Source organism: Lithobates pipiens, unplaced genomic scaffold (genome assembly GCF_037356315.1).
Source record: "Lithobates pipiens isolate NorthernLeopardFrog02 unplaced genomic scaffold, aLitPip1_a1.2 Scaffold_18, whole genome shotgun sequence".
Lineage (NCBI taxonomy): Eukaryota > Metazoa > Chordata > Amphibia > Anura > Ranidae > Lithobates > Lithobates pipiens.
In genome coordinates this window covers 484,458,156-484,484,525 of record NW_027507758.1, presented here as the reverse complement: position 1 = coordinate 484,484,525, position 26,370 = coordinate 484,458,156, and the positions used below count along the sequence as shown (strand labels likewise).

Sequence of the window (26,370 nt, the reverse complement as noted above, 5' to 3'; positions counted from 1 at the left end):
AGTTACAAGCATGACTCCCATAGGGGGAGGCATGATGGGACTTGTAGTTCTGCAACAGTTGCAGGGCTGGCAGTTTGAGGCCCCTGCTGTAGAAGATCAGCAGCACATAGAGGCAAAAAAAGCATAAAAAAGGAGAAATCAAATATTTTATGAAAAAGAAAGCCATGAAAAATATTTATAATACACAGGGGGGAATTTATTGAAATTTGAGCAGCCAGAATCTGAAGCAGCTGTGCATGGCAACCAATCAGCTTCCATCTTTCATTTTCAAAGCTTCATTAAATAAGCTGAAGACGGAAGCTTGCACTGCTGCTCCAGATTCTGGCTGCTCCAGTTTTATTAAATTCCCCTGCAGTGCTTTAGGAAAATAAATATCATCCAGTTAGGGGTTTGATCTACTTTAAAGGCCAAAATAAAATATTCAACATATCATATACAGCACACCATAAAAGAAACATGACCTAATAAAAATCAAAAAGATGATATATCTCTATATGTTGTAGAATTTGCAACAAAAGATGTATCCAGTTAGTTACAAACAGCAGCTTTAGGTTCCATTTACATTTATGCACTTGGGGGCTTTTTGGGCACAGTGTGTAGTGAGTACTTTGTGTCCTTTAGAAACCCATCACATGCATTACTATTTGTCCCAATGTAACAGGCTGCATATCTCTCTTCTTAATCTATGGATTCCATGTCCTGATACTCTGCTAACTGCAGCTTGCCAATATTGCTGAACTGTAGATATTTCGATTTTGCTCTGTGCAGCATTAGTGTTAACAAGGATTTTATTATGATATATTCTTCACTGATAGTGACTGCCCTCCATTCCTCTCTCTCTTCTCAACAGTGTGGGATTATGTGGGAACACAGGCTCTCTTTGTTCTCTCAGGAAAACAGTGCCCAGTCAGCATGTCCTGACTGATGCCAAATCCCTGTGACACCACATAGACACAAAGCCGTGCGTTTGAAAGATTGAACCAAAGAACATAGGAAAATGGAGAGGTCATGGACATACAGGTTTAAATCGCCAGAGAATGGAAGACAAGCTAAAGCCTACAAATCCCAGAATGCATATGGATCCTTTCCAAATAATGACTTCCTCTGCTGGTTACTATGGAAGAAAAAACGTGACCAGTGTACAAAGCTCATTCATTACAAGAATCATGACAAAGGCTATCACATGATCTCAGAAAGGGAGAAACAAATAGCTGACATCATTTTCAGCAAATGGGTAGGATTTTTAACAGCATTTTAAAGTGGACTGTTAGTAAAAATATACATAGTATAGCTAGGTGTACCATAATTTAGAAAACAGATAGGTGGCACAATTTAAAAAATGACTGGGATCCACTGATTGTAACATATTATGTTTTTCTCTTTCTCCAATTGATGGGTGTGTAAATAAAAAAGAAAAATCCACTTTTGTACCAATTTAATTTGCTTCATAATTTATAAAATGGCCCCAAGGGAATCTTCTGGAAATTAGTGTGTATGTAGTATATTGTTATTGGGAGTAAACAAACCACATACCATAGGCCTAAACATGTGAATCGAGATGAAGAGTTGGGTTTTTTACGCAATTTGTTTTTCTTTTCTCCAGAAGATTAATATAACAAAACAAAAGTCTGTTTCTTAGCAAGCACAATGTGCGTGGATATAAACATTGGAAGCATAAACTTAGGTTAAACTGGATGGACGGATGTCTTTATTGAACCTTACCAACTATGTACCTATGTACAGTATATAGCTCCATCCTCCACCCATTTGTTTGAATCAGTTCATGAATGACAATGTTACATTAATATTAGTTATTGTTACTTACTGGTTGTGTTGCCAGTCATCTGGATGATGCATTTTGAATCTTTTCCAATTTCACGTGAGTTGAATGGCCGCACTCTGACCGCGACCTTCACTGAAGCTCCCGCCATTTCCTGTAATGAGAAAATTAGGAGAATGATTTCATTTGATGACCAGTTATGGGCGTATTGTTTAGTCCACAAATCCAGTTAATTGGTAAAATTGGAAGGTCGACTAAAAAACAATTGCCAAACTATGACTGTGGGGGGTGTTCGGTTATTACAAAAATTTGAAAAAGGTAATACAATTTGAAATTGTAATATACAATAAAGCAAAGTTAACAAACATATTGCTTGAATGAATATTTATCAAATACTGAATAAAAGTAATATCACCATTACTAGGTCTGACATAACTGTACATTTACATTGGGAATGCTGTGTGGTAATGTACCACCTAATTTACTGCTGCCTCTACAGCTTAATACTTTCACTTGAATTTATTAAATGCTTCAGCCGCTGTGTAGGCCATGCATAGTTACCTTCTGATAATGCCTCTATCTAATTATGACTATCCAATTATTTCAGCGTTGACAAGCAAGACTTCAACTTTGTTAGAAAGAGAGCACTGCTTATACCACACAAACTTTATTTCAGATTACCATTTGTCTGTAAATAATGTATTTATCCTTTTCAATTTTCTATGGGCTTGAAGATGTTTATTTTTTTTAAATATGAGGTTTTGTAGGTAAAACCTTGTACACAAGGTTTGATTGTTGGACGACTGAGCATCTGATTTTTGTCAAAAGGGCAGGATTTTGTCTAGTATACTAACTATCCGCAAATTGTCGTTTGACAAACATGAACATAGTGATGTACTATGAGAGTATAAAGAGGAAGTTCATTTCTCAAACGCCACCCATTGGGCCCCTTCTGCTAATTTTGTGTTAGCAGAAGTTTAGTGAGCGTTGATTCCGGATTTTCAGATCGTACAAAAACAAATGCCTTTTAAAATATGTTTGGCATAACTACATGCAAAGCAGCTTCATTATTATCCCATTAAAAAAGATGAGAATTTTGACATTTCATCAATTGCTGTGTCACGAATGTTAATTCTAGATTACGAACAGTAGTTTACAAGACCAAACTCTTCCCATTCATTCCTTGATTCCGAGCATGAGTGTTTGTACTTTCAACTTTTGTGCGAAGGATTGCTGTACTGACCATCCGAAAATCAGACGTTGAGTTTACATGACAAATTTTATAGCCTACACATCCACCTTTTGTCTGATGTAAAAATCAAATCGTCTGTCGAATGCACCGTACTAAAAATCTGAAAACCTGCAGACAGCTCGTCTTCAGCGTTTTCCCTTCTGATTTTCGTACCGTGTGTATGAGGCCTAAGATACAGAACCTGTCAATCAGTCTACCAAATTAGTCAACTGTCCATCATGTGTTTTATTCATTGATCATTCCAGAGACAACTGTATAGAACTCCAAGGTTTTGGGTTATGACACAGATACCAATGCAGTGATTGACCAATCAGATAATGGCACCCCTGTCTATTGGGACCCAAAAACCTTCACAAACATCCCTGGACAACTAACATTGGGTAAAATAAACAAAGATGTGTTGGATTTTTAATCTGATCACTATTTTTACCACCATTTAAGATGTATAGTACTTCTGCTCTTATCTCCTTCATAACTATGCACTTTCAGGGGATTTTATTATGAAAGTGCATAGAACAAATTTTTCACATTTATACTGGCAAGTTCGACTAACCTCACATGACTTTCAGTAGCTTTAGAACAGAAAAAAAATAGAAAAGGTAAAATGGTAAATTTGGTGGAATAGCCATGTGGTAATTGAAATTCCAAGTAAGTTTTTTTTCTTTGGCCCAAAAAGCTAAATTTTGAGGCTTCCTGTATAGTATATTATGCTACTCCAGTGTCCACTCAAAGGCATTATAGGGAGCATACGTATTTCCATCCTAGAACAAAGCCCTTATAATGGCCCTCATAAATTGTGTGGTTACCCTAATCCTCAAAGTTTAGGATACAAACTATACAACTAAGAACTGATGATACTCCTGTTTTTAACGCATACTGTTAGACAGATTAATTTGGTTGGTCGCAGACTGGTTGGTAAGTTGAGCTTGGAAATTCTTTGGTTTTATTTTACATGCGTTTGCCCTTCCAGTGCTCCTTGCTGTGAAGACCAGTTGTAGGTGGGGGCAGTGACCTTCTTTTTTTTTTTACAAGAAGTGATGATGCAGCTAAGATGCAGGAAAACCAGAAAAAAAAGAATAAAAAACAAAAACAAAGCATGATTTGACAATATGGGAGATAGAAGAAATGTATTAGATATTTCAAGTGATACATATTTAATGCGGCAGTGATGAAATGTGAAACGTCCCAAAGCACAGAAGATTGTGGTCATCATTCTTCCTACATTGCATATTGTATTAATATGCAGTAAATGTGAGGGGCATTCAGGGGAGGGAAAGGACATATGCATGCTTCTGGAAGGTTTTCTGTGGATTGGTGATTATTTTACCTAGCAAGCTAACAAATGGTTGTGTATTTAATTTGACATTATGAGGAGAGAAAGAACAGAAGTACATTCAGGTGGACGGCCATACATCATTAAATACACCTGTATATGTTATAATTTTACTGTCCATATTAGTGTATTACAAAATACCCTGTGCTCCTTTAATTTTGTGTGAACACTGGTGCCCGCAATTACAGACATGAACAAAAAAAAAATTCCAGACTACAACTTTTTGACATTTGGGAAAATACATCTATGCATGCAAGTGTGTAATCGAGATTACAGGTGCACAGTGTCTTTTGTAATACTGTATTATGGACAGAAATAGGCAACAGCTGGGCCTCCCTGCCTCCCTCTATACACACATATTTTATGCTGTATGGCTATATTCCTTTTCAGGAAAATAAAATGCATCCTTCCAATAATGGAATTATTTACTTGAATAAAATTGCTACGTTCAAGGTTATTTTAGTACCCTCAGGAAACTGCACATTAAGTACTGCACTGTGAACAAAGTCATAGAAAATAATGGACTTTTTAATGCAATTTTGAAGTGCAACACTAATTTACTAAATGTATCTAGTTATGATTTCACAGAATTTAAGACACTGGCAGGCCCTAGCCCTGTTTGTCATTTGAGGACATTGAGTAGTGTAGATACACTAGAGCAGTGATGATGAACCTTGGCACCCCAGATGTTTTGGTACTACATTTCCCATAATGTTCTGGCACTCTGCAGTGTAGTTAATCATCATGGGAAATTTAGTTCCAAAACATCTGGGGTGCCAAGGTTCACCGTAACTGCACTAGAGAGTACAGATTGCACCTGGTAATAAACTGGACTGGTGAGTGTGTACAGCAATAAAATACATTATCAGGATAGAACCCCTTCCTACTCTATACAGACAAAAAATATATAAAAAAAATATATATATAAAAAAAGGTTTTGGCTTGATTTTGGCACAACTATCTGTCATTCCCACGACAGAAGAACAAATAATATAAGGTATAGAACATATTAAAATCAAGTTTCACATTGCCTGGATTTGGAACAGAATCAGAACAGTGTTACAATTTTTTTTTTATTCTGAGCTTAGTCTTGTTTATAACATTTGTGTTTCTGGAAATGTATTTATAAAAATTTTTACATGTTTTAGCATGTCTGGGAACAAAAAGAATATAAAATGAAAATAATTCTATGTTGGAATAGTAAAATTAAGAAATACTGGGAAAAAAAATCTAAATTGGCAAAGCTAGATATGCAGATAAATTATTTAATGGCTAATCAAGGTTAACTAATTAATAAGTTAATTAACCCATTAATAATATTAATTAATAATTAATTGTTACATAAATACGGATCTTTAAAATGATTTATTTTACATAATTTTCGACTTGCAGGTTTGGTGAGACAGGCATTGATCCTGATTTATTAACGGAGTCAGAGGGGTTTACTTTTCAATGTGAATTTCCATTTTGAAAAGTGAAATTTTATTTATCTTAGTGAATAGGGTAAAAGAAAGTGAACCCTTGGCCAGGAATATCCAACTATGTACATGCAAATTAAAAAAAAAAACACATGAGATGGAAACTAGCACAACCCATTCACTTTATTGAATAGGCTACATAGAAATGTACTTTGCAAAAAGAAAATTCACTTTGCGAATTAGGTGAAATTGTACTGACTTCATCCAATCGTGTGTTAGAAAAACACTTCCTTTCACTTTGTTTCACCCTTTTTCACTAAGATAAGGAAAAAATCACTTTGCAAAGTGAAAATTGATTTTGAAAAGAGAATATGCAATTGAAATTCAAATGAAATGAACTACAAGACACACATTTGTGTTTGACTCCAATACAAGTTGTAAACACAGGATGTGCCCAGTACAGTGACATCAGTCATGGGTTGATTAGTGGCAGTGTAACACAATAAGGTTTGGGCACACATTGTTGAGATCATGCAGCTTTGTCACTAGAGTTTTCACGCAGATCAGATTACACAGCATCTAGAGGTGTGTGGAATCTGCTGCGACCACATCTACAGCCTGCCAAGCCTCACCGTGTCTCTGGGGTGACATCTCCAAGGATCTGAGCCAGAAATATCTAGCATGCCGTCCTCGCTTTCATCATTCTTACTTGTCACCACGTTACACTGCCTCTGCATGTGATAGGACAAAAGGTGGCAACACACATACATTGCCTTATTGCTATATTATATCTGTCAGTTTGACAAATGGCTAATCATGTTTTCATTTTAGTTGAATGCTGGTGGGTGTATGACCCTAGCCCTATTGTCTCTCGAGAACACTTCTGGCTAGGTTGGTCGGATACAGGAAACCCAATCAAGTGGAAAATGACTGGGGGTGATTTAATCCACCAATTTACTGTAACCGAATGTGCAGTTTTAGGTATTATTTTATTTGTAACATTTATAATGTTATAGTAAAGCCAGCACTAAAATGATCTTTTGCAGATGACTGTTAGCGCTGCGAGATTAATCGTTAAAAAATTCAACCCCCCCCCCCCCCCCCCACACACGATCTTAATCCAGCATTTCCACGATTCATGTAAGTGCAGAGCAGTTCCCTGCTCACAGCTGTCAAAAAAGAAAAGCAACCAGCAATGTTTATCAACAACATTGCTCAGTGCTGAAAGAGATAAAAAGAAACATTGTATATTTCTGTTTCTTTACAGATCAAAGGGATGAGCTTCGGTCTGCAAAATTAGGTCAGTTTAAGCATTTAAAGCGGACCTTTAGTCATTTTTTCAACTTTCCACCTATTTAATCTTCTCCCCTTGTTGTTTTAACTTTGGATAGTTAAATATTTTTTTTCTGCCAGTAAATACCTTATATAGCCCACTTCCTCTTACTTGTCTCGTAAAAAGCCTAGGCTTATGAAATCATGCACAGCTCTCTCTCTCTCTCTCCCTTGAGTGAGAGTTTGCCAAAAGGGGAGGGGGGGTGAGTCATAAGAGGGCCAATGAGAGCTGCAGAGCTGGAGGTGTGCCTCTGTGTGTCTGTGTAAATCCAGGAAGTGAACAGCAGCAGCTTCAGCTACGCACAGTTACAATGATTGCAGCCAGACTTGGTGGAGGGAGATTTGTGCAGCATATCTGGCAAGTACAGAATCACAGTATATATAAAATAATATGCAAAGTGGTTGGAGGGAAGCTTCAGAATGGCAAAAATGTTTTTATTACAAATTATCTGAGCAGACAGCATTTTTTATTTAAAGACTTATGCCCCGTACACACGATCGGACGTTCCGCCAACAAAAGCATGGATTTTTGTTCAAAGGATGTTGGCTCAAACTTGTCTTGCATACACATGGTCACACAAATGTTGGCCAACAATTACAAACGTGGGAATGTGGTGACGTACAAGATGTATGACGAGCCGAGAAAAAGGAAGTTCAGTAGCCAGTGCGACTCCTTCTGCTTGATTCCAAACATGTGTGAACTTTTGTGCGTCGGACTTGTGTACAATCGGAAATTCCGACAACAACGTTTTGTTGCCAGAAAATTTGAGAACCTGCTATCAGACATTTGTTGGTGGGAAGTCCGACAGCAAATGTTTGATAGAGCATACACACGGTTGGACTTTCTGACAACAAACTCACATCGAACATTTCCCATCGGAAAATCCGACTGTGTATAAGCCTTTTTCAAACACTTGTTGCTTACAAGTTAAAAATCAGTATTTTTTGTGAGAAAATTACTTAGAGGCCCCAAACATTATATATATATTTTTAGCAGCGACCCTAGAGAATAAAATGCCGGTTGTTTCAATATTTTATGTCACACTGTATTTGTGCAGCAGTCTTTCAAACGCAACTTTTTGGGAAACAATACACTTCAATGAATTAAAAAATAAATAAACATTAAAGTTAGCCTGATTTTTTTGTATAATGTGAAAGATGATGTTACGCCTAGAATCGTGATTCTAAGCAAATAGATAGTTATTCTAATTTTATCCAGAATCATGCATCTCTAATATCAGTACATGCATGTGTACTCGTGTTTACAATAGCACCACAGTCTACACTAGTAGAATGGCGCACAGCCATTCATGTGAGTGACAGGCTGTATACTGCCCATGGGCTGTGCATGTCTCAGTTTGCATTTTAAGAGTATATACTGTATATCCCTGTATGTTGTGCTCATTGAGGAAGACATCTAGAGACTCCTTTTTAATTTGTCAATACTCTCAGCCGATGACACAACTTGGGGAAGAGATTTCCACATTTTTTGTTGCTCTGACTGTAAAGAACTCTCCCTGTGATTTCAGTTTAGAGCTAATTTCCTCCATTCCTAAATTGTGGAATGTATCCTCATCACAAGCCTAAATAAGATGGTAACAGAGAGCATTTTGTTTGTTTTTTAATGTTTCTATGACATCAAGATGATGGTTACCATCTAAGATACCTAAACCGACCACCATCTACCATTTTCATTCTCCCCTTGTGAGTGGGAAAATTGGGTGTTTTGACCTATCTGTGGTGACAGAGGTCAACATATTGAAGTGAGGGAAGAATTAGAAGTGTCGATGGTGGGCTCATGCTTACAAGGAGTCCCGTGTGTTCTGTCATTTCTGGGATTTCCAGCACAGGGATTCTTTCGGGATTGTTCAGCTGTGTGTCATTTTATCTGGATATGGATATTTGTACCTCATTTATATGCGCTGCACCTTTTTATTATTTTATACAGGATTTATATAGTGCCAACAGTTTACGTAGCGATTTACAACGTGAGGGTAGACAGTACAACTCATAATAATAATATAATAATAATAATTATAAGATTTGTATCGTGTTTTTTTTGATTTTTGGTTGATATTCTCTCTATCATCTAAATTTATTTCTTTGTAAGTGGGCAAACTTACAAAATCTGCAGGGGGTCAAAGAATTGTTTCCCCCACTATATATATATATATATATATATGTATATATATATATATATATATATATATATATATGTATATATATATATATATGTATATATATATATATATATATATATATATATATTTGTACTATATATACACTGATTTAAACGTAGATTACGAATTACAGCAGTATTCATATAAATAGCCAATTTTAATACAAAATGCAATCTAGGGATAATAGGGATAAGTGACAAAAATCATTGTCGAATGTAACCCAAGAATGATCAGCAGTGGTCTGTGAATATACAATATACACCTCTGCACTGGGAACATATCAAGCCACATAATAGACAGTCACTGGCATATAATTATTACAATTATTTCTTACTGAGGGATAGTATGCTGAATGCAGTTCTCTAATTAAAGAAAAACAAAGTCGTCTAAACAATTCAGCGACACGAAATTTTTAAACTGGACAGAATGGCATTTTTTAACCAGGCAGAAACAATACTAAGGAACAGGATTAGGGTTAGTTTACTAAAACTGGAAAGTGCAAAATCTGGTGCAGCTCTGCATAGAAACCAATTTGTTTCAAGGTTTTTTTGTCAAATTTTAATTGAACAAGCTGAAATTAGAAGCTAATTGACAACCATACACAGCTGCACCAAATTTTGCCAAATTTCAACTTTGAGCAGTGAAGTTTTTATATTTAGCTCTTTGTCCTATTGAAAAGCAATTGAAGTTTTAGTTTAAACTGATTGAATGCATTCCAGGTGTATCAGAAATAAGTGTTCAAAGTCTTGCAGTTTACTTTATTTAGAATGGCCACAGCCTGAGTAGAAAAGCCTGTCCCCTGCCAGCATGCTGTAGAGAAAGAGCCTTACTCTCTGTGTGAGGCAGTGGTCTCCCTGCAGAGATCTGACATGCCCCCTCCAAAGTTAGACCTATAGCTCTCCATTCAGCCAAGCTCAAGCTACCTTATTTGAGCTCCACAGTAGGTGCATCAGATCTCTGCAGAAAGACGATTTCTTCTACACAAAGGGCCTGGGTGCTTTTCTACAGATGACAGACTTTTCTACTCCGGATGTGACTGCTTTCTAAAGAAAACAAGTGTAAGACTTTGAATATCTTTTTTTTAGATGCACTTAGAATGTATCTAGTCGAAAGTTCATATGAGCTTTAAAGGAGAAGTATGGGCTTATGGAAAAATAACACTACATACATCCATGCTGCAGCAGTTCCACAATGGCTTTAAGACTGAGGCCGCGTACACACGCGCGGACTGTTCGCCCAACTTTGTCCGTCCAACAGTTTGAGCGAACAGTCCGCTCAAACTTAGCATGGACGGACATGGCCACACACGACGGACGAACAGTTTGCTGAAACCGTGCGCGATGACGTGAACGGCACGTACGACGGGACGAAAAATACGACGTCCTATACACTGCAATGCAACCTTCCGACGTGGAAATCCTTTCTGAGCATGCGCGAGACTTAGTTGGCCGAACAAGCCTACACACGAGCGAACAGTCCGCTGAAACCTTGTTTCAGCGGACAGTTTTTCGGAATTTCCGTAAGACCTTGTTCGGCCAACTGTCCGCTGAAACTGTCCGCTGAAGCCCCACACACGAGCGGACTGTCCGCCCAAACACTGTTCAGCGGACAAGGTTGGGCGAACAGTCCGCGCGTGTGTACGCGGCCTGACTGACATCTGCTGCCATTTCTCTGCACCCTAGTTACTTTGTTTTTATGCACAGTTGAGTTGCTTAGCCTTTTTTCATTGTAATATGCATACAACATTTTTTTGCTATGTAATATGCATTAAAAACATAGGAATAGGGGTTCAAAAAAATGGTGGCAGGTGCTCTGGACTGATGAGTAAAAAATGTGGATGTAGCAAAAGGCAATTTGTTTTCAAGGGGCTGGAGAGAGGTACAGTAATGAGTGTCTGCAGGCAATGGTGAAGCATGGTGGAGGTTCCGTGCAAGTTTGAGGCTGCATTTCGGCAAATGGAATTGGAGATTTGATCAGGATCAATGGTGTCCTCAGTGCTGAGAAATACAGGCAGATACCTACTCATCATACTATAACATCAGGAAGGTGTTTGATTGGCCCCTAGTTTATTCTGCAACAGGACAACAACCTCAAATCTGCAGCTAATGCCATTAAGAATTATCTTTAGTGTAAAGAAGAACAAGGAGTCTTGGAAGTGATGGTTTGGCCCCCACAAAGCCTAGTCTTAACATCGAGTTTGTCTGGGATTACATTAAGAGATAGAAGGATTTGAGGCAGCCTACATCCACAGAAGATCTGTGGTTAGTTCTCCATAATGTTTGGAACAACCTACTGTCAGAGAAATGCCCATAACGGACATGCCACTGGGCGTTTTGCGGTGCACCGGTGTGCGCTGGTGCTTGTGCGCGCCTGTGCGCCGGTGTGCGTCGGTGCGAGCGCCAAACAGCCTATTTAGGTGTTCCCCGCAGTGTGCTCGGTGCTGTCCGATCTGCAGCTCCCAGTATCTTAGTACCCATGATCTCGCTTGGAATTCCTGACCTCCTGATTACCCGGCTTGCCCCTTGGATCGCCCTGTCTGCTGCCTGCCCTTGACCTCGGCCTGTCTGTGACCCTGAATCTGCCTGCTCCTCTGTACTGCGCTGCCAGCCTGTTGCCAACATTGCTTGTGACCTGGACTTTGTACTTGCTTTACCCTTTGCACTGCACCACCCGCCTGCTGCCAACCATGACTATGACTGGACTTGCCTGACCAGCTCCTGCTCTGCATCTGTTGCCTGCATCCAGCTGTCTGGAGACAACCTACCCATCTGCACCAGGCCATTGGGCCTCTTCTCCTGCATCCAAGCCGCCAGGCTCTCATCCCAGTCTGTGCTCCCGTGCCTCCTGTCCATACTACCAGGGGCCGCAAACCAGACCTGTAAGGGAGACCTTACCCTGCTATCTCGGCTCACCTGTCAGGTACGTAAAGTCTGACACCTACTTTCTGAGTTCCTTCAAAAAATGCGTGCAAGTATTCCTAGAAGAATTTATGCTGTTTAGAAGGCAAAGGGTGATCACACCAAATATTGATTTGATTTGGATTTCTCTTCTGTTCATTTAGAAACAATAATGATGGAAGGCGCAAGCTAGTTATCTCTTGGAAAAACTACCTTTGGTAGTGCTAGATGCGATAAACACACCAGTGAAAATAAAAGCAAATACTCCAGGATATATACAGTATCTTACTTTTGTTGCCAGAGGTTTAGACTTTAATGGCTGTGTGTTGAGTTATTTTGAGAGGACAGCAAATTTACACTGTTATACAAGCTGTACACTCACTACTCACTACTACCTTGTAGCAAAGTGTAATTTCTTCAGTGTTGTCACATGAAAAGATATAATAAAATATTTAAAAAAATGTGAGGTTCTGTATACAAAGTCTACAACAGAAGTATAAAAGTAATGGATATAGGACAAACAGAAATATAGTCCATCCAAGGTGGTAAGGGGAAAAAAACGTCTATCCACAAATGGGAGTCTCTAAATGGGACTTCAAGTGACTCCAACATGAGCTATGAAGAAAGAGGGAGAGAGGCTCCTCTAAGTGCAGAAATTAGTAAAAGATTTATTAGAATTATACACGAATGCTTCAGCCCTCGTTCCCGCATCCTTTCCACTCTACGTCTGACTTCCTGGAGCTGAGTGAAGTGCTACAACGTTTGGAGACGGCGTTCCCATTGGCAGTTACTTATGATGGCTTACCCTAGATACACTTCTGATGTGTTTTTTTTATACCGGCCTTAGGTGAGTTGCCATTTGTCTACCGGCAGTCTCCACGTTACAAACATCCGACCTACAAAACATCTCATACTTACAAATAGTGGAAGATAACAGAAAGTGAGTGGAAATCTATCCCTAGGAAGGGAAATTCACCCATGTAAGAGATATAATGGGAAACAGGTGTCTCCACTGAAGCTTTATCATCAATCCTTGTTTCCACCACAACCCAAAATTTTCAAAATCCAATTGCCATAGGGACAGAAAGTAAGGTGAAATCTGAAAAGGGGCACGGACAGCAAAATAAATGTTACAGGGCTTAACCCTTTCCTAAAAACGTAAACATTATTTTTTTGGCCGGAGTTAGACTTAAAAAATGTACCTGTTCCAACTTGCATACATATTCAACTTAAGAACAAACCTACAGAACCTACAGTATCTTGGTTGTAACCCGCAGACTGCTTGTAATTTTAATGAGTCTGTTATTTATTTCTACACCTAGAGGGCCTCTCTCTCTCTTTCTTCACTCTTCTGTTCATTTACGTTACATTTTGTTAATTGATAAAAAATAAACTATTAACATTTCTATTTCTATTTGAGAGATTATTTTGTCCAGACTACTGTAGATAATATATCCTCAATCCCCACTGACTGACAATAATTCAATAAAACAATTACTTTAAAACTGAGGGTGAGCTCTCCACATCCATAGACTGATTTTAAAATGAGATTACAGTTTCTGCGTCACAGGTGTCAGTTTATGTTAATAGAATGAACTACGCAATGTACATTACTATACTCTACTTAAAAACCTCAACTACTGCATGCATTCACATGTGAATTATAACAGAAAATCACGGAATGTGGGAAGCTTCCGTGTTGAGTAGGAATTATCACAGTTATTGTAAATGCTTGATTTGACAGATTATGGTTGTATGTTTCATATGAAAAATGTGTTACTTTTGCTACTCAAGTGTGAATGTGATAGATGTCATTATTCCTATAGCCCTCCAAGGCAAAGCCCAAAGCTGAGTGGCAGCCTTACCAATTACATCCATATTCCGAAGGAGGAACCTTTTCAATAACAAAATGAATGAGTTAGGGTCTGTGTTGATGAGATTTTTCTCACATCAGATGATCTTTTGCATATCCATACAAATCTATGGGAATGCAAACCCGTTAGAAGCAGGGCAAATGCAGGTCATAAAGAGGTCAACTACACCTGCCAATTAATTCTAAGCAATCTCAGAAAAACAGATATCATCAATACAAGGACAAGGCCATCAACCCAGGCTTTTAATTGTTGCCTTAAATAAATATGCATAGATGAGTATGATGAAATGAACTGCAATGTCAAGACAATTTGTATAACAAAGCATGGCTGAATGTAAATCCAGATACAGATATTACAGAGTAATTGGAGTCAACTACCATCAGGCTTTTCCACTGGTTGACAATTTGATACAAAGTTATGGTTGCAGAATCATGCTGTGTTTATTTAAAACAATGAAATTTGAATCAAATTAGTGCATCAATGTGAAGAACACACTTCAATGTGCCAACTAGAAATAAATTAAAATAAGCATATGAAGAGTCCATGCACGACTAGTGAATGAGTTCCTAAAAGAAAGTTCCGTGTCTTTAATCACTTGCAGATTGGGCCAATTATGGCATTCCTCTCCTACATGTAAAAAACATAATTTGTTTTTGCTAGAAAACTACATAGAACCCTGAACATTTTTTTCTATTTTTTTGCAGAGGTCCTAGAGACTAAAATGGTGGGAGTTGCATATTTTCACATGATATTCGCGCAACGGTCTTTCAAAAGCAAGGTTTTTTTTTTAAATACACTTTTATTAATTTTATTCCCCAAAACACAATATAATACTTAATTGTTTGATAAAATATAAAAGATGATGTTATGTTTTATTTTGTGCAGAATCGCTGGCCCTAAAGAATGATATCGCAATCATTGCTGCAGCGATGACCAAGATATCACCCTTGGTGATCACAGGAAGTGGTTAAATTGTCTTCATACATGGAAAACACCCATTGCTTGCTCCAAAAACACCACATATACACACCAGAGAATATGTGGCTGTCACTATATGAAAAGTCCAAAGCGCTTGGACATTTATGCCCCACAGTCACCGTATATAGATCTTTTACCTTATATGCCACCTTATATGAGCCTCTCAAGACTAGTACACTGGGAAGGTAAAAAAGGAGAGCACAAACCGTGTATAGTGTAAAATCCTTAATGCAGCATTTATTAAAATGCCACGTACACACGATCGGACTTTCCAAAGGGAAATATTGGATGTGAGCTTGTTGGCTGAAAGTCCATGTGTATGCTCCATTGAACATTTGTTGTCAGACTTTCCGTCAACAAATGATGGCTAGCAGGTTCTTAAATTTTTCACCAACAAAACTATTGGCTGACTTTCTGATCATGTGTCCACAAGTCTGTTGCACAAAAGTTTGTGCATGCTCGGTATCAAGTACGAGCCGGAAGCGCTCGGTCTTGTAAAACTAGCATTCGTAATGGAGATATCACATGACCATTGAACTTCCTTTTTATCGGCTCACCGTACGTCTTGTACGTCACTACGATCGTAATTGTTGGCCAACATTTGTGTGACCGTGTGTATGCAAGACAAGGTGGCGTCAACAATCTTCGAACAAAATTCCACGGTTTTGTTGTCAGAAATGTCCAATCGTGTGTACGGGCCAAAACAGTTACAAACACTTACAAAGAAGTATGGTGAGATCTCCATTCAACAGAATTACTATCCCAATCGTGCATATGCGGTGACATCATGACTTTGGCTCTTCTTACGCGTTTTGGCACAAATTAAGTGATCCGGTGAGTTCTGATGTTTATCTGTAGCAAGCAGTAAATTAAGAGGTCATCTGAGCCCAGCCTTCATTGTACTATGTTCATGCAGCTGAGACAGTGATCCTTTCCGCCTATAGGGTTCATTGCACCCTACAAATCATTGTCCCACTATGTGCAAATATGCTTGCTTGTATTGCTATAGCACAAACTATCTGAGTAGAAACATAGCCCATTGGGATCTTTTGTTTATATGCATTCTTTATTTAAGAAAGAGAAAAAAGATTACACACCATATATTGTAGATTACAATATATCATAAAATTACAGTGCTGAGAGTATATGTGACTTTCAACATAGAACAGGAGTATGCAACACAAAACAGATTGGGCCCCAAAGAATTAAAAAAAAAAATCAACAGACTAATAGTATCATTGGTACATCTGTCCCAGAGCATGCAAGAAAGCAAAAATAATATACTAGAGAGCCATGTGTGCGACACTGGTGTCAGAAACCATAAATCAGACCAAGACAGAAGTGCAGTTAAAATCACAATAGTTAAATAATAATAGTAAAATTAAAGGTAAACAGAGCAAACATAGTCAAATCATAGCCAGAATTTCGGTAACCGGAATGGATAGTCAGACAAGCCAGGACGTTAGGGAGCGAGGGATCAGCATACTTCAGGACAAGCCAGGAAATCAGCAAACCGGAGAATCAGCGTGTCAAGGAAGGTGTTCTAGCAATCTGGCTGACGGCAGAAGATCTATGCACAGAGTTCCCATTAAAAGAGCCTTCTGGCGTGTGTGCTTATGCACGATATCGCGAACGGGCGCGCGGATGCGCACACGCGACATGTGACAGCACTTGGTGCCAAGAAGCACTATTTAAAGGAGACTGTCAGCATGCTATCTTGCTATCCGGTCTACAGCGTTCCTGAGACCCCTTGGTGCTTGTTATCCTGCTTACCTGATTTCTGTTACCCTGCTTGTCTTTGACCTTCCCTGCTTGCTGCTAGAAGGGATGTCAGCCAAGCAAGTCTTTCACAGGTACACAGGAGAGAGTCTCTGATATGTTGAACAAGTGAAGGCAGAGAGGTTATGGACTGAACAGCTTAAGTAGCCAGCAGGACAGTACCCCTCCTCAACGATCTCTCCCCCTCAGAGGACCACCAGGTTTGAGGGGAAAATGTCTATGGAAAGCATGGAGGATGACAGAGGTATGTATGTCTGAGGATGAGGCCCACAAGCGTTCCTCCAGACCGTACCCTCTCCAATGAACCAGGTACTGTATGCCCCCATGAAACCTATAGGAGTTAACAATGGACTGTACTTCATACCCCTCATGGTTTTCAACTTGCACTGTGGGAGGACGTGGCACCAAGGTGGTGAAGCATTTGCAGACCAAAGTTTTAAGGAGGTATGAAATACATTTCAGATACACATATTCAAAGGAAGGTCTAAAGCATAAGCCACTGGGTTAATCCTGCAGAGAATCCGGAAGGGCCCAATAAACCGAGGTGCCAATTTCAGTGAGGGAACACGGACTCGGAGATTGCGATATGACAGCCAGACCATGTCCCCAACATGGTAGGAAGGTGAAGGCAGACATCTGCAGTCAGCATGGAGTCTGTACCTATCATTGGTATGTCGCTGTCGCAAGGACCCCTGGACTTGTACCCAATTGGAACGAAGACCACGGAGATGCTCTGAGGAGCAAATGAGTCAGGCAACATGGATGGTTGGTTCACCATAAACAGGGACAATCGGGAAGCAGAATTCATGGCACTATTGTGAGCAAACTCCGCCCAAGGTAAGAGGTCTGACCAGTTGCTATGATGGTCAGAAATATAGCAACGTAGAAACTGCTCCAAGGACTGGTTGGATCGTTCTGCGGCCCCAGTAGACTACGGGTGAGGAGAAAGCAAGCTGAATTCCCAACCGGGACACAAACTGACTACCCCTGTCTGAGATGATCACCTTGGGTAGACCATGTAAGAGAAATATCTACCAACAAAAATGGAAGCCAGTTCCTTAAATGTGGGCAACTTCTTAAGTGGAATGCAATGAGACATTTTCGAGAACCGATCAACCACCATAAGGATAACTGTGTTGCCCTGAGAGTTGGATAACTCCACAATGAAATCCATGGACAGGTGGGTCCAAGGTCTCTCTCCATTGGGTATGGGTTGTAGGGGGCCCATTGGAAGATGTTGTGGTGGCTTACATTGAGCACACATGGAACAAGCAGCTACAAAGGCGGCTACATCAGCACGTAGGCTAGTCCACCAAAATTGTTGAGAAATGGCCCAAAAGAGTTGATTCTTCCCCGGGTGACCAACAGCCTTGGGATATTTCTCAGGAGGAGCATGGATCTGAGCGGCAAAAATATTGTCACCTAAAGGAGAAGTGAGACTGGTGAGGAATCACTGGAACAGGAACCGATTCCAACTTGGAAGTGGAGGAAAATTGTTGTGACAAAGCATTCTTAGTAGCGGGTCAAAATGTGACTGAAGCTTGACAAGAAAAGAGCCTATTGTGCCCTTCTGGGAGAGAGGTGTTTAGCCTCAGACAAGAATGTGAGATTCTTATGGTCAGTAACAATGAGAACCGGCACAGTGGTACCTTTGAGGAGATGCCTCCATTCCTTAAGGGCTAAAATGATTGCCAACAACTCTCTGTCCCCAATCTTGTTAATTGCATTCCGTGGTTGAAAATTTCTTGGAAAATTTGCCACATGGATGCATAGCGCTCTCAGAGGTAGGACGTTGAGACATAAGAGCACCAACTCCAGTCTTAGAAGCATCAACCTCATGGATAAAGGGTAATGTAGGACCAGGATGTGCCAACACAGGAGCAGAAACAAAGGCCTTAAAGGCTCTCAAAGGCCTTAATGGAGTCCAGAGACAAACTCTGTGGGTTACCGTCCTTTCTAGTCATATCAGTCAGGGGCATGACCAGGGATGAGAATTTACGAATAAACGTCCGATAACAATTGGCAAAGCCAAGAAAACGTTGCAGAGGACGTATACCCACGAGTCGGGGCCACTGTAGAACAGAAGAAAGTTTCTCTGGGTCCATCGAAAAACCAGCAGTGGAAATGACACAAACCAGGAGTTTAACCTGTTCGCGATGGAACTCACACTTCCCCAATTTACAATAGAGATTATTTTCTCTCAGCTTCTGAAGCACAGGACAGACATATGTGTGGTGGCTCTCTAGGGACTTAGAAAATATGAGGATATCATCAAGATAAACCACCACACTGCAAATCTCGGACATTGGAAAACTGCTGGGGCGTTGCAAAGGCTAAATGGCATTATGAGGTACAAATAATAGCCTGTTCTGGTATTCAACACAGTTTTCCATTCATCGCCCTCCTTGATCCTCACGAGATTGTATGCACCAGTAGGAAATGAAGATTTGTGGATGAATCCTCGAGAAAGTGCATCTGCAACATACTCCTCCATGGTCTTATCCTCCAAGATCATCAAAGGGTAAACACAGCCCGAGGGGGTATGGCACCAGGTTTAAGGTCAATTACGCAATCATACAACCAGTGTGGAGGTAAACTACTGGCTTGACCTTTGTCAAAGACATTGCTAAAATTGCGGTACTCTTCTGGCAGGTAGGAGAGTAAAGAGGTGCACAGGACCTTAGCCACCTTCTGAAAACATGTCTTGCTGCATTGTGGAGACCAGGAAAGAACCTCAGCATGAAGCCAATTAAAAGCGGGGCTGTGCCTCTGTAACCAAGGTTAACCAATAACCACCAGAAACTTAGGTGAGGAAATGACTTGGAATTGGATTATCTCATGGTGAAGAGCCCCTTTGGTCATGGACAACGGAACAGTCTCATGAGTCACATGGGCAGGCTGTAGAGGTCTTCCGTCAAGAGCCTCATTGGCAAGTGGGGTGACATGAAGCTGCAGTGGAATCGAGTGCTTAGATACAAAGGCAGCATCAATGAACAGTCCTGCAGCCCCAGAGCCTGTATCTCAACGGACGACTGGAACCAGGGGCTTATCCTTCTGGACAACTGGGGATGAAACAACGCCACCTAAGGTATGTCCGCTACATGACCTTAAGGTTCGGGCAATCCCAGGACAGTTATGACAAGACTTCAAAAAGTGACCAGCCTGGCCAGAATAAAGGCACAATCTCTCCCTCCTCTTAAAGGTTCTCTCATCCGAAGAGAGACCTGTGAAGCTCAAGTGCGTGGGTTCACCGTTAATGACCGACTCGGTACCAGGAGGAATGGGAGGTGAGGGAGGCAAGGATGGGACTGTAAGCGCTCCTCAAAAGAGAGTCTTTCTCTGAGTCTGGAGTCTATGAGGATTGCAAACATGATAAAATTCTCAAGATCAGTGGGTATATCTCGGGCTGATATCTCATCCTTGATGGTATCCGAGAGACCATGAGAAAAAGCGGCCACGAGAGTCTCATTGTTCCAAGCAACCTCTGCTGCTAGAGTACGGAATTCAATTGCATAATTGGCAACAGTTCTTGTACTCTGTTTGATGGACATGAGGCACTTGGCAGCAGAAGTGGAGCGTGCGGGAACAAGCCAGGACAAGCCAGGAAATCAGGAAACCAGAGAATCAGCATAGTGAAACAGCAAGCAGGATCAGAAACCAGAAGGAACGTCAGCTAAGCAAGTCTTTCACAGGTACACAGGAGAGAGTTTCTGATATGTTGACCAGGCGAAGGCAGAGAGGATCTGGACTGAACAGCTTAAGTAGCCTGACTGACGAGCAGGATATCATCACCAGGTGAGTCACTGTAGAAAGATTAGAGCTGACAAGTAACTGACAGCTAAGCGGCCTGCTCTGAGAAGGAAAGGCTGAGACCAGCCCTGATAACTGGATGGTAGAACCGTACGGTGTAGTCACTTGAAAATTAACAGGTTATAAACAGAAAAGAAGGAAAATAATAAGTGAAAATATGGAAATGGGTTGAGGAAAGGGGTGGCAGGAGAAAGCAGGAAGGAAAAAGAAATAGGAGGGAGGGGAGTAAGCTACCTGTGCCAGACGGGGGAAACATTGAGCGCACCAATCTAAAATGAAAGATGGAAGTTTAAGGAAGATTAGAGAACAAAAAGGAGGGAGGTGAAAGAGGCTCTACTGATTCCCAGTAGGAGTGAAAGATGAACCAGCAAGTAGTTGTTTGCATTCGTCAGAAGAGGAGAAGTGGTACAATGTAAAATGGAATATAGAGGTGACCCTTTTAATCAAGCTAGTGAGGTCTTTCATATGTTCGAAGCCTGTGATGCATCAGAGCCATTGCTGTATGGTGAGTGGCCAGGGAGATTTCCAGAGCTGGGATACAGGAACAAGCTGTGTTGACCAATTATATTATAATGAAACATTTATATATCTTGAATGGAAAATTGTTATAGTGAAAGAGAAAAAAGCCTTGGGCCCTAAGTATGTGACACCCATTGGGATCTTTTGCATTGCATTTGACAATGTACACCTCAGTAAGTTACAATAAGTGACCATCTACACTTGCAATTACTGAGGTGAAAGAATAGCATAGAATAAATGAGAAGAAGGACGGATCTGCTGGGTTGCTCAGAGAGTTTTTACCAAGTTGTGGAATCTTTGCTGGTTAAAATGATCTGCGCCTATGTTGCTTTCATCTCCAAAATGTACCTATAAACATTATGATCTTTACTTGCGCATGGGATCATGCATTACTTTGAGCTGGCTTGTGCATTAATGGCCAGCCATAGATATTAGATAGTGCTTCAACAGTGGAAGTCTAATCTTAAGCCCACTCCCACCCTGATTCTAAGACCTATACTTAGCTTACTGGCAACAACAAATGCCCCATAGTAAGTCTGTGAGTGACATCCCTGCCCAGCCACCATTGTGGCTGCTCTCTCCTCTCCCCTGAAGCCAGCTGTTGGGGAGATCACATGACCAGACCGGAGTGCCCTTCAATTAGGTAAGTATAAGCATCTTTCCTTTACAGGGTAGCTAGTATAGGGATTAGAATAGGGATGGGAGCAGCTTAAAGTTGAACTTTACCCAAAAGGGGAAGTTATGCTTGTTTGCCTCCTCCCCCTCTTCTTTAACATTTGGCACTTATTTTTTATTGGGGGAGAGCATATACCTGTTTTTTACAGGTACCCACTCCCACTCCCACTACCGAACGCTTTGCCCACAGCCTTCTGCAACACATCACAGGTTCTAGAAGACCATTCACAAAGTGATTGCGGCCTCGCAACCGGTTTCCCTTAGTTAAGATGCCGGAGCTAGGAACCTGAAGCCCATTGAAGAACCAACTTGGGTGAGGACAGCGCTGGCTCCCTGGACAGGTAAGTATCCTTATATTAAAAAAGTCAGCAGCTACAGTATTCGTAGCTGCTGACAGGGCTGGACTGGGACAAAAATTTGGCCCTGGACTTCATCCAGACTGGCCCACTTTAATTTTGCAAACACGCACAAAAACTATACGCAATTGTGCAAAAAAAATAAGTAAAAACATTCCACTATTGGGCATAGGACAGAACATATATCTGTTTTACAACATTTATTTTTCTGTATGAAAATGTGTTAACTGAAAATATATTTTAACTCCTCACTCACCTATTTTATTATCTCACTTATTCTCCTCTGTATTTTTCTCCTCCTTCTCGCATCACTTAATGAAGTGGAAGGGCTAACGTCATACAGGAACATTGCTACATCCTCATTGGCTGGAATTACAGAAACCAGCATTGCTGCACAGCCACTGGCTACCTTTCAGCAATGCAGCGGCGCTGAGGCTGAGCCGGGTGACGCACTATGAAGTGAGGTGATGGGCAGTGCAGGTGACAGGTCTCTCCCATACCACCCGGCCGGACAAACCCATCCCCCCGGCTGGCTAGCCAACCCTGATGGCCACCTAAGTCCTCCCCTTCACTGGCCATTAGCCACCCTACTTTATTTCTCTTATAGGCAGGGGCATACCTAGAGCATTTGGCACCCGGGCGGATCCTATATCTGGCACACCCCCCCCATAACAAACGCAGTTGCAGCAAGGTAGCGCAGGTCTTTAAGTATAAAAACAGATGGTGAGGAGACAATACAATGCTTCCTTGCCGCCTGGTAAACAACCTCTGAAAAGTGATCCAATGTGGGTCACTCTTCAGAGGGTGACACCAGTGTACCCTAATCTACAGCAATGCCCCTCGGAGGGCCGAACCTAGGGTCACCTGGGTGCAATAAATATTTCTGGCACCCCGACATGGGTGTAGTCATCTTACTAACTACTCCCCTTTACAAATGTTTCTATGGCAATGACTGCACAGTCAGCGCCCATCAATGCAGCCACACCCGTACCCATCAGTGCGGCCACACCAGTGCCCATTATTGCAGCCCCACCAGTGCCCATTATTGCAGCCTGAATAATGCCCATCAGCGCAGCCACACCAGTGCCCATCAGCGCAGCCACACCCGTGCTCATTAATGCAGCCACATCAGTGATTTATGCAGGCTGATCAGTGCCCATCAGCGCAGCCACACAAGTGCCCATTAATGCAGCCTGATCAGTGCCCATCAGCACAGCCACACCAGTGCCAATTAATGAAGCCACACCAGTGCTCATTAATGCAGCCTTACCAGTACCGATTAATGCAGCCTGATCCATGCCCATCAGCGCAGCCACACCAGTGCCCATTAATGCAGCAACACCAGTGTCCATTAATGCAGCCACACCAGTGCCCATCAGCGCAGCCACAAAAGTGGCCATCAATGTAAAGTCCCGTACACACTATCAGATTGTCTGCTGAGTTTTTCCTTCAGATTTACCAAAACCATGTAGTAGAAGGGCCTGCCTGATTGCATACACATTGAAACTCCTAAAGTTTGAGCTCATACTATATGGTTTTGGTAAATCTGAAGGAAAAACTCAGCAGACAATCTGATGGTGTGTACGGGGCTTTAGTCCCCCCCCCCCCCCCCAGTACCTGGTCTGCACAGCTTCTTCTAACTAGGTCCCAGGTGCAGTGCTTGTACTGCAGGTGGTTCCTCTGGAGCTGGGAGCTCTGGACCAGCTGTGCACTGGTACATCTGGTCCTCTTCCTTCCTCCTGGGCACCACAGAGCTGGGAAACTAGTACTGCATGAAACTGGGGGGGGGGGGGCGAGGTGAGTGGGTGGGAACTCCCAAATCCTGTCCACCAATCAGCTAATTTCCTGACTCCCACTGTGTAGCTGTTTAGGAAAAAAACTTCTCCGGGTATCCCCTGTGTTCAGTGGGGGCCAGGAGACAGAAAGCAGACTAGTTCATCACTTTTGGCTTAAGGTGGATTAATCTACAGCAGCGCTCCCGGCCGGCTACAGTTTACTGATATAGCACAGGCCAGCCTTCAACTGTGTAGTGCGCTGCTGTGGATTAATCCACCCAAAGCCAAAAGCAATGAAATAGTCAGCTTTCTGTCCCCTGACCCCCACTGAACAGAGGGGGCCTGGAGTTTTTTTTTTCTAAACAGCTGCACAGCAGAAGATTAGCTTAGTGGTGGACAGGGTTTGGGAGTCCCCGCTCACTCTTTGTCTGCTAACACTGAAACTCCCGGTAGTTCCGATGGCCAATACATGCCTGGTTGCTGACTTTTTTTTTTGTTTGCCAAATCATTTTTATTTGCATAAACATTTTATTAAGTGTTTTTGAAAATAGTACAATAAACACAAATGAAAAATGCCACATACATTGAAGAACCAGAAGGTAGCCAGGTACATAAATATATAAAATATAAGTATATAAGTATATAAAATAAGTAGTCTTCTCGGGTCTCTCTCAACTCTGCTATTCTCGCTCACTGGGGCAAAGCCACAGGGGGGTATGGGAGAGGGAAAAAGGGGGAAAAAAGGGGGTGGGGAAGAAAGTGAGAGGGGAAGCAGAAAATAGAATGTAAAGAATGGGGAGGGGGTGGGGACACCACCAATTGCCCTCTCCATTCATCATCGCCAAGTGTACAGAAGGATGCAACATCATAGATGGTGTGCAAGCATGCCTATCACGATTTTCAGTCATGTTGGTGTAATTGGATATCAATTGGCAGTCTGATGTAGATCTTGATATGAACGTGAACCTCAAAAGGTTGTCCAGATATCCATATATCAGAGTGCTTGGAAACTTTATCAAGAGTGATATGGATCAGCTCCTCCATCTCAGCTATGCGGTCACTATGCCGGAGCCACTCCTTCAGTGAGGGAGGGTCTTTGGATCTCCAATGTACACATAACCTAGCAGCATTGATCATATGCATAGCAACCGATTTGTAGTAGCACTTTTTAGATATCTTGGAGTGATATAGAAGGTACTGTGCTGGAGAAAACTCCAGTGGAAGTGAAGAAACCGCCAGTATCATATCATGAACCTTATGCCAATAGGATTGGATTATTGGGCACTCCCACCAAATGTAGAGGAGAGTGTCTATCTCTTTGCCACATCTCCAACAACAATCAGGTACCGGGGGGCAAATTTGTGAATAAGATCTCGGGTTCTATACCACGGTGTCTTCAGTTTATACCCATTTTCTTGGGCTGAGACATTGAAAGATCCTTCGTGGATATATAAATGGATGCGCTCCCAGCTAGCCTCATTTAACTTGATCCTCAGTGCGTTCCCCAAGAATGTGTGGTCAGTGCAGAAAAGAACAGATGGATTCTCAAACATTGCAGCATTAAGCATTGAAATTACATGATTTTGGGGGGGAAGATCGGGAGCAGAGTGACTCAAACACTGTGGGTGATTGGCTACTGACTTTTAATTTTTCTTTTGGGGGGGGTGGGGGAGCTGAACCTCCTCTTTCCTCTTACTAGTGTATGGCCAGCTTTATGCCTATGGATATCTTTAGAGAGGGAATAAATTCTGATAATATAATGAAGCAAAGGGTAATCTAGAAGTAGTCTTTGAGCCTACATGACCTCTCCAGAAATCTTGGACTGTCTCAGGCAGAACTTTACAAATAGTTGTGAACAGTGTAGATATTTAGTATAACAAAACAGGATTTAGTTTTTTTTTTCTGCTGAAGCTTTAATTAGGAAGTTTTGTGATATAATGATAAGCTGAACTAATGTCTTCAGTTTTATTTTCTAGCAGAAAATTTAATTACAAGGCTCGCAATTATTGGTAATTGACATTTGTGACCAACCATTTAATAAGTCATTGTTTATTTTAATTAAAATAATTTTCCATTCAGCAGTTGCTAGGAAACAGGGTTACCGTTTTCACCCAGAATCCAAGGGATCCCTGAAATGGAATGTTTTAGTGTGAAGCAATTGTCTACAAAGTTGGGTTTTCTATAAGGCAGCGCATAGATCAGCAATGGTTTGCAATGTGCATTTCCCCTTAACAACCAATAAGGGTTCCCAGTACATAATTTTAGGACAGTATGAGCAATGGCAGATGACTGCCATTTGATTTTCATGTGCTAGTTCAATTCCAGTTTGGCTCTTTGCCTAATTAAATCAGCTGGATTTGTTCTGAGTTAAGTAAATTCTATAAATATGTCACTAGCATTTTAAGAATTATT

At 41.1% G+C, this 26,370-nt stretch overlaps 1 protein-coding gene across 13 annotated transcripts in view; it reads right to left on the bottom strand.

The window, feature by feature from the left end:
* Positions 1-26,370, bottom strand: part of KIF1A (kinesin family member 1A) — a 220,684-nt gene that overhangs the window by 148,401 nt on the left and 45,913 nt on the right. For all 13 annotated transcript variants that reach the window (XM_077488465.1, XM_077488466.1, XM_077488468.1 and 10 more), the window contains exon 2: positions 1,826-1,934. In XM_077488465.1, the coding sequence (XP_077344591.1) occupies positions 1,826-1,931 (106 nt within the window). In that variant the 5' untranslated portion in view covers positions 1,932-1,934. The remainder of the gene's footprint in view (positions 1-1,825; positions 1,935-26,370) is intronic.